Consider the following 15,646-nt stretch of genomic DNA (forward strand, 5'->3'; position numbering starts at 1 on the left):
GATCGTTATAAAATGCATGGGTCACATGCTCTGTATTTGATTATCTCACAAACCAATGATAATTTAATTGTTTAAGATAAGATCCCTCACTTGATTGACAGGTGGGTGCTGTTACATGGATATTGAGGTGGTGGGTACCATAGATCAGTTCACTGGTGTGGTTCTTTGTCCTGCTGGAGTTAATGCAGAGGTGGTTGAGCTTACACTAATCGACAAAGTTTGTGATGAACCCAACACTGTTGGAGGAATGTATTAAATACTTATTTCTGAAATAAACTTTATCTAATGTTGTGGTTACCTCCCTATCCTGACATGAACAGCGTGACCTTGCACTATGATAACATCCAAACCTTTGCAAACCGGTCCACCATTAAGTCTGGAGACTGCTGTGTACTCTGTATGATCATTTTACGATCTAATACAGTAAATATCTTACACATTTTGTTATATTAATTAGGGGTTCCCTTATTTGGACTGTGTTTTGCTGAGAATGGCAGGGAGAGATATCAGTTCAGTTCAAGGACAGGAGAGACAAGGACGTGAGAAACAGGCCTGATTTTGATACATAATGTTAATTACTGAGCAGAAAACCAAAAAGGAATGTTATGATATTATCTGTATCAGGTGGAAGGTGTCCGAGACAGCCCATTTTTTAAAAAAATGTATAAGAACCAACTGTTAGAGCTCCTCGAGGAGCCTTTTCTCTGTAACCCCTTTTGTGTGCTGCACTGTTAAACGCTCCTTTTTGTACAAGAATAATAAATTCAACTTAAACTTTGATACTTTGGATCCAGTCTTCCTTATTCAAGAGTTTTTCTTTAAAAATTCCTGTAACACATTGTTCCTTTAATATAGCAGTACATGTGGAAAGTGTAGACCCCTGACACAAAGAGAGAGAACAGCAGAGACAGACTTTGACTTATTTCTTGCTTTATTTAAGAGAAATCAGTAGCATAAGCATTCAAAAATAAATAGTCAATTTTGTGGAAGTTGTGAGGTAACCCATAGCTTATACTCTACTGATGAGATCAAGTGGAGTTGGGAGGCATCGCTCGATCCAATTAAAATTCCAACAGTAGTTCACAGTGCTGTCGGTCAGAGTGTTTGAACAAAGTCATAACTATTGATCCACGCCCTAAAATAATCAATCACAAATGTAGAAAAGGTAAAAAAAAATATGGTTTGAACGTCAATACTATGCATACATTTCCTCTTCATGTTATGTTTGTAAATGTGCCACTAAATAACATATAAATATATATTTTGCATATAGATGAAGAGAAAGCTTATGATTGCCCCTTATAGTGCAGATGTTCTAACATATTTGTGCTTCTTTAAAAGTTATAGTTTGAAAAGCTGCTGCGTCTGTGACACATTGACGAGCCAGATTTTGTTCTTTTGGACGCTCTGGTGCCGTTGTCAGGGTTACACATTGGATGTCTCTCCTGGGACGGTTTTGGCATCCAGGTAGGTGGTGAGCTCCTTCACCCATGCAGCTGAAGGTCTGGCACACACATGACGACCTGCCTTAGTCATGAACCTGAACACACACACACACACGTAAACAGGTCAGTAAGGTCATAATGCGACCATACGCCGATGATGCATGAATGTTTGTCTCTAAAGATTGTGTACTCACACGACGGCAGGGTTGGCGCACCGCTGGCTGGTCTTGGTGTAGCTCAACACTCGGGTTTTATGCATCGGCTTGTCATTGAAAACTGAGCAGCATTTCTTCGGTCCAGAACCGCGCATGCCTGCCAATAAAAACACACATGAATCACTTAAAAAAACACACACACACTCTCGTTATCTGCTTCTTCCTTTTCATCTTCCCTTTTTTAATTTCCTGTGCGCCTGCATGAGGCGAAGTCTGATACTGTTTCTGTTTTTGGTATTGCTCAGTTGTTCCATTGTGTACAACGTGTCCTGACGTACGATGACACTGTTTAGATGGAAAAAGGACAGATTCCATTTAAGAGACTAATCTTAAATTAACATTTAATCTGGGTTTGTTTTTATCTTTAAAGCTGCATTAAGATTTTTTTTGGCCACTTTGGAGCTTCATCATCTTCAAGTACCAAGTGTTGGATTCAGTGGCATCTAGCACTGTTGTTATTAATTGTAACCGCCTCGCTAGTTTGTCCTTTCTGAGCTACTGTAGACACGTGGCGGTCTCTGTGAAAGAGTCTTATTCTAAGACAACAAAAACATAACAGTTCATAGGTGATTAAACACAAATGAAAACACAGTTACGAAGATTATATTCTGTAAATAGAGTCCACTAATTCTGACACACTGGACCTTTAAGTTTGGTGTTCTATCTAACATGAGTCCAAAGTTCACACAGGCTAGAAGCTCATGACAGTCGTGAAATGGAACCAAAACAATAAAGTAGTGGACTGTAAAAAAACGAAACAATGAGCTCAAAGACGCTAAAAAAACCTCTTTATTAATGCAGCTTTAACGGCCTGTAATTTTATTTTTATGGTCAAAAGTGAGCCAGCTTGTGTTTCACTAACTCATTTCATTTTCTCTGGTACTAGATTTTTACAAAAATAATAATATCCCGTCTCTTCTCTCACACAATGATCAAATGCGTTATCGCTGAGCTTACCTTCAGTCACACTGATGACAGCCAGCATCACCACAAACACAGCCAGAGCGAGACGAAGAGCAGCCATCCTGAAGTGTAGAGGTTTACGTTTGTTTTCTCCTCGCGGTGAAAGTCTCAGTTGTTGCTGTATCAGCCTGTTCTCTGCTGTGTGAATTCATAATCCGTCTGCAGCCTCATTTATATTGTTTCAAGCTGCCAGGGAAAGCCCTTAGACGAGTGTGTGGGGAGTTTCTGTGGGCGTGTGTCTCATTTCCTCAAACAGCTTTTGATAAGGAACTATTTTTCAAACGTAGATACCCTGTGAAGTACAGTGATGGACTATACACAACATATCTCATTCACCCGTTCATGCATTCATTCATACGCTGATGGAATTAGCTGCCATGCAAGGTGCCAACTTCTATTTTATTTTGTAGATAGTGTCATAGCACTGTTGAGAGGGCAGCAATGAAACTACTAAAAGACAAAAGGATTTAGTGTCATGGTGCAATAGACCATAAACACTAGATTTTATTATTGCTGTTCTTGTTGTTTAATTAGTTATTTGCCTCTCTATGTCTAAATTGAAAGGTCTAGTGTACAACCCCAATTCCCCAAAAGTTGGGGCGCTGTGTAAAATGTAAATAAAAACAGAACAAATTTTGATTTTGATTTGCAAATCTCACAAACCCATATTTTATTCCCAATAAAACATAAACAACATATCACGTGTTAAAATCATTTCATGGAAAATATTAGCTCTTTTTGAAATTGATCTATAATCATTAGTTGTTTGGCTTTGGTTGGGAACAGTAGGTGCCAGTCTATCTCAACACTGTGGTGTCCAGGGTCACAGAGACCTGTTGCTGCCTTCATAGACATAATAGATAGCTTGTTGTTGACGGTCCAATCTGCGTAAACAGACATCTGTGTCTCCAGACTAGAATATGCTGACAATAACACCTCCATGGGTAAAGACATTCTCTTTGACTAATTCTGGGCGTGTAGTATTTGTGGTGTTATCTTGGGGTTTAAAGTCGATCCACCAGGATGAGTTGGGCAGAATGTGAGACCGACTCAGGCACTTCTGATGAACTTTGAGAGTGTCTCTAATTCTCCTTGATCAAGCATCAATAAATAATACACTGAACACTTTCTGAACTCCTGACCTCACCATTGACCTTTGACTTCAGCTATTTCTCCACAACACAAACAAACTGGGTCTCGATTGGGCCTTTTTATGTTTTTTGTGAGTTTCTCACACAGTATGTGCTTGATAGTTGAGAGTGAGGCGGGGGTTATTCAGTTGGTTCACCACTAGATGCCACTAAATTTCACAAACTTGATTTTCTGTTTTGTTTTCTATTTATTTATTTAAAGTTATTTTATTATTATTTAATTTTAGGTATTAAGTCCATTTATTTTTTTAATTGATTGACTAGATTTTTGGGAGCAGGTTTGTCAGTCTTACTTAATGAATATAAAATGAGACGAGCAGCCCATTTCACTACAAAATACTGTTGTTTTTTTTAATGCAAAATTGTCCTCTGAATGTTGCAGTTTGTAATTATATCAGCAAACTTGGGAAAGATTCTACGTGAGTCATGATGGTGGTGGATGAATGACATGTTTGATTTGGCATTCAGTAACTTCCCGCATCGCGGAAGTTAGGGCAGCAAAACTGGTTTGGGTTTCTTTTACAAAGATTACCGTGCAGCAATAACATTTGTCGTCATCATCATTATATCACGAGGAGGAAGATTTTATTATCACAGTTTGGACTGAATCATTGTTCCCCAACCACGGGAGCAGAGTTTGGACTCAAAATGTGGTCTGAAGATACAAAACCAAAGGAAACACAAAACTCCTCCACAGCCACAGAAGAAGGAAGGGTTTGACTTTTATAAACATGAAACACACACACTAAGCTACCGGGATCTGATCACATTCACACACACTGACGATACAGTACAACATGAGTTCAAGCCAGCAGGTATGTCGTGAGTACAGGACCAGAGTTTGAACCCACCCTAACATTAACTCAAAACAAAACCTGTGTAAGCAGGTGTGTGTCTGTGTGTGAATAATCAGATGTAAATACATTAATGATTAAAGACTAATATGTAGACTACGAAGTACAGTATGAGGTGGCAGTGGGTAGTGCCACCTCATACGACATCCACCACGCTGTGGGAAAATGGGGATTGGATGGTTGGTTGGTTGGTTGGTTGTGGAGTTTATTGGAAATGAGTGTGTGCTGCAACAAAAACAATGTGGTGTGCATCAGTCGTTGTTCTTACGGTAAAAAACCGACAGCTGTGGTTGCCAGAATTTTACCGTAAAGCAAAAAACGGTCTAACTTTTTCTGATATTACAGTAATAGGTTATTAGTACTGTTGATTTCATGTATGAGGTTGAGCATTTTCTTTCCATACTTTAAAATGTCTGTAGATTATATAATGCAAAATTGTCCTCTGAATGTTGCAGTTTGTAATTATATCAGCAAACTTGGGAAAGATTCTACGTGAGTCATGATGGTGGTGGATGAATGACATGTTTGATTTGGTCTCAGTAACTTCCCACATCGCGGAAGTTTGAGCAGCAAAACTGGTTTGGGTTTTTTTTTTTTTACAAAGATTACCGTGCAGCAATAACATTATATAGATTATATAATGAAAAAAACATGACAGTAAAAGACCATAAAACATGGCATTAAATATTAGAGTGTTTAACTGTATAACTAAACAGTCTCTAATATAAAATATCACTTTATTCTGTATAAAATTCACTTAAAATGTTGCATAAATAAAGGTTTTAAAGTATGATATACTTCGTTTACTGTCATGCCAAGAACACGGATCTTCTGTGGCTGAACCTCCTGACCCCTGCAGCAGTATTCATCATTAGTGAGCTGTGCGGTACATCTGTATTAGTGTATACTGTATGTTTGAGTCAAACCACCGCTCTGTATTTTTAGCATGAGGCAGTCACACTCATCTTTGCCATGACTGAATCAGCCATACGTAAAGACGCCTCGCAGCAGCCGGAGGACATGGGATGTGATGAAACTGCCGAGGCTGGAAAACACAGTTAGTTTTTGCGTAGTTTTGCTTCACACGTTAAGCAATCGAATGTTTCCTTTTTCCACTTCACTTTCCTCCTTCCACTTCACTTTTCTGTGCCTTGAAATAAACTAAAACAAAGCTGTCCTCTCTCGATGATGAATATATGTTATAACCAGGTGGTTGAAAGCTCTGACAAAGAATGAAATTTCCAATTCTGTCACTATGAATTCCTTCAGAGTTTACACCACGTGTGAGAAAAAGCAGCTACGATTCAAATTTTGAATCCAGGATTTTAAAGCATTACTTGCTGTTTTGGTTGCTTTTATCAGTTTTATATAATCTTAAATTTTATGTTGGAGGATGAATCAGCCTCTGTAAACTGTCCAGTACGGTCTAGACGTGCTGCAGGTCATTTTAATTTCAATAACCGCTTATAACAGAGAGTTCATCACAGAGCTGATGCACAGAGACAAACAACCGTTCAAACCTACGGATTTTTTAGAGTCAACATAAGACCTTTTCACAGACATGAAACAGACGGATCGCTGTTACCAATTATACTAATTAAGGTTTCATTCCATTTTGTGCAGCAGAGCCAGTGAGCCAACCAAGGCCTCAAATCTTACAGACTGCACCTTTAAGGGTTAAAGTTATGCGTGTGGATGCTTTGATTGACAAGTGGGTGCTAGATATAGATTTCTTTTTTGTCCTTTTTAAGCTTTATTTGATAGAGACAGCTGAATAGTGACAGGAATGTGGGGAGAGAGAGAGATGGGGAATGAAATGCAGCAAAGGGCCACAGGTCGGATTCGAACCCTGGGCCGTTGCCTGGAGGACTGAGCCTTCGTACATGGGGTGGATGCTCTACCAACTGAGCTAACCGACACCCTACAGGTGGCTTGTTTGAGCAAGCCCGGCCCGCCACAGGTCCGCTGATGATCCACGTCTTTACAGAGAGGATAGCCAACATGTCAGCACGGCCAGCACCGCATGTGTGACCAATGTCACACATACTCTGTCCACTCTTTACACTGGAGCCAACGTGCACCACAGCAGCACCCTGACTCTGTTTGACCTGAAGGGGAACCTTAATGAGATAAAGGTCTGTGAAGGCGCCTGTGTTTGGGCCGTGTGGGAGGAAGCAGAGAGAGAATCCCCACAGCCGCGGGAAGAACATGCAAAATCAGCAAAGAAAGGTCAGAGTCAACCGCAATTTCCCCAAACGCAGAAAGGCCATGGCTGACAGTGTTTAACCACTGCACCGCTGTATTGCATATTATAAATGATGAAAATAAATAAACTATAAAAAGTGTTTTATATTTAAGCTCTGATCTGTTGGTAAAAAGTCACCAAAAGCTTTTAGTTCATTCTCCTTTAACACCAACTTAGTGATTTAATGCTTTCACTTCTATTTATTTGATCCTGGCACATAATCAATATAATTAACTATTTTCCTCCACACACATCATTTCTCATTTCAAAACACTGAGAGCTGAACGGCTCCCTCATTGAAGCTAAAACCACACCATCCACTGCACTGTATATAATTCATATACTCACTGTGTGGTGTATTATTGCACTTACAGTAACTGTTAAACGCTCCATGATGTTCACCAGGTGGTTGCCTGCTGTTTGGTGAGTGCACAGTGATATTTTTTTGCTGCGTCTGAAAAAAGATGCTGATGAGAACGAACAGGAACGGTAAAGTTACAGGTCAGAAAGCCAAGACAAGGAGCTGAAAGATGCTAAAACAACACTGTGAAACTAACAGAGTTTAACTCCTGTTGATTCACACTGACCTGTGATCAGCTGAACGGTGTCTCTGTCATTCGTACGTCTGTTCTCACACTATGTAACTTTGGGCTCCGGGTCGGGAGAAGTACGTAACGCTTTACGGCACTAAGTCACACAGCAGCAACTATTTCACTGATTCTGGTGAAACTGGATCATATTTTATGGAGGAAATGTTTTCTGGTTTTCCCTCTGATGTCCTCCGGCTGCTCCGCCTCAACTCTCTGTGATTTACAGAGTTTATGATGGACAGTGAAGTAAACTGCTGACAGCTGTAGCTGCTGTTAGCTCATGTTAGCTCAGTCTGTTAGCTGCTGTTAGCTCATGTTAGCTTAGTTTGTTAGCTGCTGTTAGCTCATGTTAGCTTAATTTGTTAGCTGCTGTTAGCTCATGTTAGCTTATGTTGTTAGCTGCTGTTACCTCTGTTTAGTTGTAACCTGTAGATATGTTAGCTGCTTAGTTGTTAGCATCAATGTTACTAGTTTGTTAGCTGCTGTTAGCTCATGTTAGCTAGTTAGTGTTGGGTTAGCTGCTGTTAGCTCATGGGGTTTAGCTCAGTTTGTTAGCTGCTCTTAGCTCATGTTTAGCTATGTTAGTCAGTTTCTGTTAGCTGCTGTTAGCTTCATGTTAAGTCAGTTTTGTTTAGCTGCTGTTAGCTCATGTTAGCTTAGTTGTTAGCTGCTGTTAGCTCATGTTACCTCATTTGTTAGCTGCTGTTAGCTCATGTTAGCTGTTGTTGTTTAGCTGTTACTCTGTAGTCATTGTTAGCTGCTGTTAGTCATGTTAGCTAGTTTGTTTAGCTGCTGTAGCTCATGAGCTCAGTCTGTTTTAGCGCTGTTAGCTCATGTTAGCTAGTTTGTTAGCTGCTGTTAGCTCATGTTAGCTAGTTTGTTAGTGCTGTTAGCTCATGTTAGCTCAGTTTGTTAGCTGCTGTTAGTCATGTTAGTCAGTTTGTTAGCTGCTGTTAGCTCATGTTAGCTTAGTTTGTTAGCTGCTGTTAGTTCATGTTACTCTAGTTTGTTAGCTGCTGTTAGCTCATGTTATCTCAGTTTGTTAGCTGCTGTTAGTCATGTTAGCTCAGTTTGTTTGTTTTTTTTGTTAGCTCTGTTAGCCATGTTACTAGTTTGTTACTGCTGTTAGCTCATGTTTAGCTTAGTTTGTTAGCTGCTGTTAGCTCATGTTAGCTCAGTCTTTGTTTAGCTGCTGTTTAGCTCACGTTAGCTCAGTTTGTTAGCTGCTGTTAGCTGCTGTTAGCTCATGTTAGCTCAGTTTGTTAGCTGCTGTTAGCTCATGTTAGCTTAGTTTGTTAGCTGCTGTTAGCTCATGTTAGCTCAGTCTGTTAGTCGGGCTGTGAGCTCACCGACTGTGCGTTATGGAATTTTCTAATCCTAGGTTACACGAGGTCACGTGTGGGCCTTGAGGTCCCAGCAGTATTAGTTGTTTGGCTTGGTTGGGAACAGTAGGTGCCAGTCTATCTCAACACTGTGGTGTCCAGGTCCACAAGACTGTTGCTGCCTTCATAGACATCAATAGATAGCTTGTTGTTGACGGTCCAATCTGCGTAAACAGACTCCAGACTAGAATATGCTGACAATAACACCCCCATGGGTAAAGACATTTTCTTTGACTAATTCTGGGCGTGTAGTATTTGTGGTGTTATCTTGGGGTTTAAAGTCGATCCACCAGGATGAGTTGGGCAGAATGTGAGACCGACTCAGGCACTTCTGATGAACTTTGAGAGTGTCTCTAATTCTCCTTGGACCAAGCGTCAATAAATAATACAGCATAAGACATCAGAGGCTGCTGAACACTTTCTGAACTCCTGACCAGTGACCTTTGACTTCAGCAATTTCTCCACAACACTGTGGATGTGTGTGTCAGTGTTTGTTGTACCACAGGCGTTTTGGACCACCGGGAAGAAGAAGAAGGTTTTCAGGTGTTCTGAAGAACCAGAGCTGGGCTTAATGGACATAGCTAATGGCAAAGAGAGTGAAGAGGATGTTGACGGAGGAAGCTAAGAAGAGAAAAGGAGAGAGTGAGCGAGCAAGAAGCCGCCGGACAAGAGTAAATGTGGGACTGACTTTTAGTGGTTGGTGAGAGCTTGGTGAAATAAAAGACTGAAAGACAGACGCCGAGCTGGGCTGACTGCTGCTGGACTAGTCAGTGATATTATCTGTCTTTTCATGTATCGTTCCTTAATAAACTTTGTTGCTGGTTGTACATTGTCGTACTGGGAAATATCTCAAAACTTTAAGAAAAATCGGGGGGATTATTTGGCCTTTGGCACCTTTCCAGTCTCATGATTTCATGTTGTCATCTGTGGATGACGTGGCCACAGTTTGAGTTTCGGGAGGGGAGTTTCACACATGACAGAGTACGTAGTATTCATATGTAAAGTGAGAGATCTCTCCCTCGCCTCATGAAAAGCAGAAGCTGTCTTTCAAAGCTTCTTTCACTTCTTCATAGTTTGTCCTTTAAGAGAGACAAACAAGCGTTTATTTTCGATGTGACCTTCATGTTGTATTTAAGTGCCACGCTCTTTTCAGATATTCTACACATGAGTCATATAAACTTAAACGCCCCCCCGCTCTATGGTTCCTCTTCACTTCAGTGAAACTCAGGGCCAGCTAGGCACATGTCAGCAGTGTTAACCCTGAATTTCCAGAGCTGAAAGAACGACACAAAGACACAGATTAAAGAGGGAAAACTCCTTTTTTTTGTTAAAAAAACAGAAGAAAATAAGCAAGTTTGTTGAAGGAGCTTAGAAAGAGAAAAGCTATGATCCCTCAGACACATTACAGAGACCAAGCTAGATGACCCCCCCATCAGGAAACAAACCCCGCCCTGCCACAGACTAAAATTCATTTTAAAAAAAGCAAAAAACAAAACATTTGAGACAAATTATAGAAAATCAAACCAGGAGAGAAAAGCAAAGTGAGGCGTCACTTCTACCGAGACTACGAGCCTGAAGCGTCATCACAGAACATGCAGCTACGAAAGCTCATCCCGGACTCGCTGCCAGAATAATTCTGTCCTGAAAGTGACGAGGACGCAACGAGGACGGCGACTGGTGACCAAAAACACATTTCTCACAACGGACATCTAACTTTGGGGTATAAACACCAAAATAATGCTCAGGTTCTGGCTAAATGTTCCTGATTATCATCATGGATTATTTTAGTGTCTACACTCTCATCACATAAATTCGATGTCAGGGCAAAAGGAGATCTGGTTTGGGGTGTCCTCTGTTCGGCCTGTGTTTGTGGTGGTTGGTTGGTTTCATGTGGGTCCGTGAGGCTTTAACTGGTGCTTGATTGTCTTTAGCAACAGTATCCCGATCGTGGCCTTAAAAGACCACGTGGTAGAACGTTTCAGTCACTCACAGGTTCTCCCGTTCAACAGACGCAGGACCTGCTGCTGTCCAGTGAGGTGTATTTGATTTTTAGTACTGACTTTAAAGACGTCGGCTGGGTTAAATTACTGTGTGTTTGTTTTTGATAAACTCACAAGGACTTCCCCAAAACTCAGCAGAGCGTTTCAGTTGATAAACCAACACCCAGCACCGAAAAGCAGCGTGGGTGTAGAGTTTTGTTCCTCGTTATTATATCTGATTTTCGCTACACGGTAAATATACTCATGGTATAAAGAATGGACAGCGTAGGCGTAGCTCAAAACACGTGGCACTGGTCGGTGCCATATTGAGTGGACATGAGGCCCGGGGTGCTCAAACAAGCCACCTGTAACGACACCCACCTGTCAATCAAAGCGTCCACGCTCTTAACCCTGCATAACTTTAAGCCTTAATATAATGTGAACAGGTGAGTTGTATATAAATTCACCCTCAGTACAGTTGTCATGAACGGGGAAATTAGCTACAGAGACCAAAACTGTTTTTTGTACCAGGCTGTAAACATGTTTATTTCTGCTGTGAAGTTGGACATTTGGACATGGGGACTTATGGAGACTGACTCACTTCTGGAGCCAGCCTCACGTGGACGTTAGAGGAGGAGTTCGACCACTAAGGTTGCTGTTGAATGTTACCAGAAATATCTATTATAAATGTAATATTTAACTTATGCTTTGGTAAATTAATTACACTTAAAATACGAGTGTAGGGTGGAGAGCGACTGTAACAAAATGTTACCGAAGCCAGATTGGAAAGAAATGGAAATAAATTAAGATTTAACGTTCTGGATCATTTACACAACATTATAATATGTGCATTATAAACATGATATCAGTATTTAATTTTTTTTATGAATATCCTTCCACCATGATCCGGTTTTTCCTTGCCACTGTCACCGAGTGTTTGCTCATGGTGGGACAGGTTTGGATATGGAAAGTGTCATGAGAAACTTTTGTTTCTATTCGGAGAAACAAAAAGTTAACGTCATTGTTGAGGGGTGAGTTCATATTTCCTGACATATTTGATTCAAAGAGCGCCTATGAGTGACTGAAGAGTTCAGGTCACAGAGCTACACCAACACAAACCACAAACCACTTTGCCACATCTTTGCAGACTTTCTTCAGACTTCTTCTTATTAAAAATATGCAAAAAAACAACAGAACCAAGAAAAAAAAATCCAAATTATAAAATGAATTTCACTTTCCAGCCTTTAAAAACAACACGTAGCATCATCATGAAGAAATGTTTCGCTGCACCGTCTCTTCACGCTTACTGATGAATTGCTCGGCAGCATTCAGGTGTTCGGACAGAAAATTAAAGGTTATTACAACTTTTTTTTTTTTAACATCGGCTACCACTGTGCACGCCCTCACCCACCCCCCAAAAAACATAACTATAAAGCAGAGCAGATTCTCAGGGGAACTTCCTGTTTGTGTATTTACACGACTATTCACCAAGTAAATAACAGATTCTAGCATTTTGATCTCATTTTAAAATTCAGGAATGGTGAAAGAACCTGACAGAAAAACAACATGGTGAAACTTGAATTAAAAAAAAAGAAAAAAGAAAGAAGAACAGCACAGATGCAAATATGAAGAATATATTAGTCAGAATAACGTGAGTCATAGAGAGACATAGAGCGTGTCAGGAGACCTGTGGACTGTGTGTAAAAATCAACATATCACAACCGACATCCTGCATTCAGTCACACCTAACGGGCACACAGCAGTTTAAAAACCCCCAAAAAATCACATCTGTAAACAGCGTCCAGTCCATCTCGTCCTCGGAGAAACACCGATTAATACATTTGTAGTGAAGAGAAATAATCTGTGTTGTAAATTCAGCTTCTCTCGAGTAAACAGGCAAGAATCTTGTAAACATTGTTCACCGTGCAGACCGTGGAAATCAAACAGTGTCTGAAGTCCTAAACTGTTACAGTGACACGTTTTATTCAGAAAAAAAATAACCCAAAACAAGCTTCTACATGTATACAAAGAAATATACAGCATGGTTTTGGTCGTTGGGTGTTGAGGGTTGCTGAAACCAACTCACAGTCTTACAAATTATGACAGACGTCAGCTAATGCTGTTTTTGCTGTATAAACTGAGTTACTGTCAGTTTGCAGAACTTAAAGTATCATTACATAACAGATTTTAAATCATGGTGTCTCTGTCATTCATATGTAACTTTGGTCTCCGGGTGAAGTAAACTGCTGCCAGCTGTAGCTGCTGTTAGCTCATGTCAGCTCGGACTGTGAGCTCAGAGTGTTAGTGTTTGTACCACAGGAGTTTTGGACCACCGGGAAGAAGAAGAAGAGGTTTTCAGGCCGAAGGCGCATTGGGAATGCTGACGGGGACCGGAGCCAATGTCGTGCCAGAACCGGAGCTGGGCAAGTGAACAATGTAACTAAGTACCTCACAAAAATACCAATTTCTACGCAATGATTACTGATGATTTAGGTCCACACCTGCTCATTATTTACTGAAGTTTGAGGTAATGGTAGTTGCTATCACTCAACATAGTCCACAGGGTCTGTTACAGATGGGGAGTTGAATGCTAAGCTATAATAGCATTAATATTCCAAAGGTCGTGATGTCTGCAGTATAACGTTGTGCAGCCAGCAGCAGTGATGTGAAGCATGTAAAGAATTTTTCTTTGCCTTGAGATATTTGTGCAAATTTGACTCGAATTCATGAACAGAAAGTCGCGTTGTGTTATATTCTTACAGCTGTTTCTCTTTTTATCGGTTTGTTCATGACTTGAAATCAGAAAGTTTTGGGATGAATGCTTAAAAGGAAAGTTTACTCCAAACATGAGACTCTGTTTCTCTGTTATTCACTTAAACACGAGACAGTTTTTAATGGCAAATAAAGGGAAGTACGATGTGATGCAGTACGGAGCTCCTGAAGTACCAAAAGCTGCAGAAGATGAAATATAACTACAATAAAAATGTTGAAATTCACACTTCTTGTTTGTTTTTCATCACACTTAAAGGGCAAAATAGAGCACACAGTGTCTTTTCACTGAGACATTGTTCAGATTAGTCAGTTACTAAAGACGTACAGTACACACAATCCTTTAAAGTGTAGTGGCACTTTATAGTGAAAATAAAAGTCGATTAGTTGAGTTCTCCATTGTGTTCATCTGATGCACTTGTGGGGACTTTAGGGACTCCGTACCTCTCCTACGTTTCCACTACTTTTGATGCCAGAGCCAACTGAGCTGACAGGAAGCTAGACACAAAAGCTCCATAGAGACAATGGTCAATTTTCAAAATAAAACTTAAAAACAGAGAAAGGAAAAACAATTCAACTACATAGCTCTACTTGCTCATGGTAGAAGCACATGAAAAGTAAAGATTTCCAAAGATCTGAGCAAGTTAACAAAGTTTAATGGGCGAAACACTTTGCAAAAAGCTCCTGGTGTGTTTTGAAGCGACATGGAGAATAGTGTCGGCGACGTCACAGCTTAGTGCCCGGTACAATAAAGGTTACATGCGATGGAACCGTTTGTTTGATATTCGTGGTAGCATCGATTCGCAAAGCGAGGCTTCGTATCTGTAGCGTTGGATCAGTCCACCCGCTCACTTTGCCGTCTTTGCAATGAAGCATTGACTGTTCAGTACCTGAATGTATGTTGTGAAAGAATTATGAGATTTTTGCAGTTGCGTCACACCGGGGAACACAGTTTTTGTTGAGTTAGGTCTGACAGCTGTTTTTAACTCATTTTTGGATGCAGAATCCAAAACTGATCTCAGTTTTTCTCTATCACGTCAAGTTTTTTAACTATAGGATCCCCGTTTTCTTAAAACATATGAAAAATACTGTACCTAACAGACGTGCTTGTTTTCACTAATATACCAAACGCCAACTTTTCCCATGTTCCTTTGGTCCACATCCGTAAACTCTCCACACACTGCTTGCACTCTTTGTGAGGGGCCCATGGCTTGTTGTCTTGATCACAGAGTTTTACTTTAAAATATGTAAAACATGCTTGTTGGACAAATGCACTGATGTTTGCTTTGCTCTGACTTGGAATGGTGAAACTAGCACAAACACAGCAAAAGGAGTCAGGGTGGTTTTAGGCGTTTACGACGAGAAGTAGCAGGAGCAGACATGATCTGGAACAAAGGAAATATATACCTATGGAAATCAAACACTAAGATGGAATAGTTACAAGCTTTGAAAACTACAAAAACAGCATCAGACCAAACAGAACTTACAGCGGTATGCCCGTGGTGACAAGGTGAAGAGAACAGCAGCACAGATCCTCTTCATTCTACTATGCCAGCTTTCTGTGTGCAGATATTGACAGTACTGACCTATTGGGATATTGTCTCAATTGTGACTGCACAAACAAGTTGCCACGTAGCTGTAGATGAGTCCAATCGTGATCAGCTGGCACGTCTTACTACAGCTGATCAGTGGAGGGTAAAAACTTGACGTGCTAGAAAAAAACTGGACTGCAGTTTTGGAATCAGCATAAAAATCTAACTCAACAGAAAATGTTTTTCAAATTGTTCCCCAGTGTAATATCACCGGACAACTGTCTGCACTCAAACCAAAAAAACAAACCAGGCTGTATACTGTGTTTTTAACTAGTGCACAAATCAGACATGCTTACAAGACAGCGGTGGCTGACGATATCTACTCTCTAAATCCACATGTTGTCATCAATACGGTCACCGGATCGTACGTTACATCACCTGAAATCCCTCCTTGATCTTCCTCATCAGCAGGGCGGAGTCTCACATGCACAAATATCACACCAGCATTCATTAAAAGTGTG

General features: G+C 40.5%; 1 protein-coding gene across 1 annotated transcript; it reads right to left on the reverse strand.

Moving 5' to 3' along the window:
* Nucleotides 1-912: 912 nt before the first annotated feature.
* Nucleotides 913-2,778, reverse strand: LOC104933569 (C-C motif chemokine 4). The gene is made up of 3 exons (XM_010749062.3): nt 2,618-2,778; nt 1,640-1,757; nt 913-1,540 (listed from the first exon to the last, which is right to left on the reverse strand). Exons 1-3 carry the CDS (start codon nt 2,682-2,684, stop codon nt 1,426-1,428), a joined length of 300 nt encoding a protein of 99 aa, XP_010747364.3. The 5' UTR covers nt 2,685-2,778; the 3' UTR covers nt 913-1,425.
* Nucleotides 2,779-15,646: the final 12,868 nt, after the last annotated feature.

The sequence above is a fragment of the Larimichthys crocea genome, chromosome XX (genome assembly GCF_000972845.2).
Source record: "Larimichthys crocea isolate SSNF chromosome XX, L_crocea_2.0, whole genome shotgun sequence".
NCBI lineage: Eukaryota > Metazoa > Chordata > Actinopteri > Sciaenidae > Larimichthys > Larimichthys crocea.

Excerpts from the sequence above, each read along its gene's own strand:
- LOC104933569 (XM_010749062.3), bottom strand. The coding sequence starts at position 2,684 with ATGGCTGCTCTTCGTCTCGCTCTGGCTGTGTTTGTGGTGATGCTGGCT. Across the intron at positions 1,758-2,617 it reads TGTCATCAGTGTGACTGAAG|GCATGCGCGGTTCTGGACCG; the intron begins GTAAGCTCAGCG and ends TTTTATTGGCAG. Across the intron at positions 1,541-1,639 it reads TGCGCCAACCCTGCCGTCGT|GTTCATGACTAAGGCAGGTC; the intron begins GTGAGTACACAA and ends GTGTGTGTTCAG.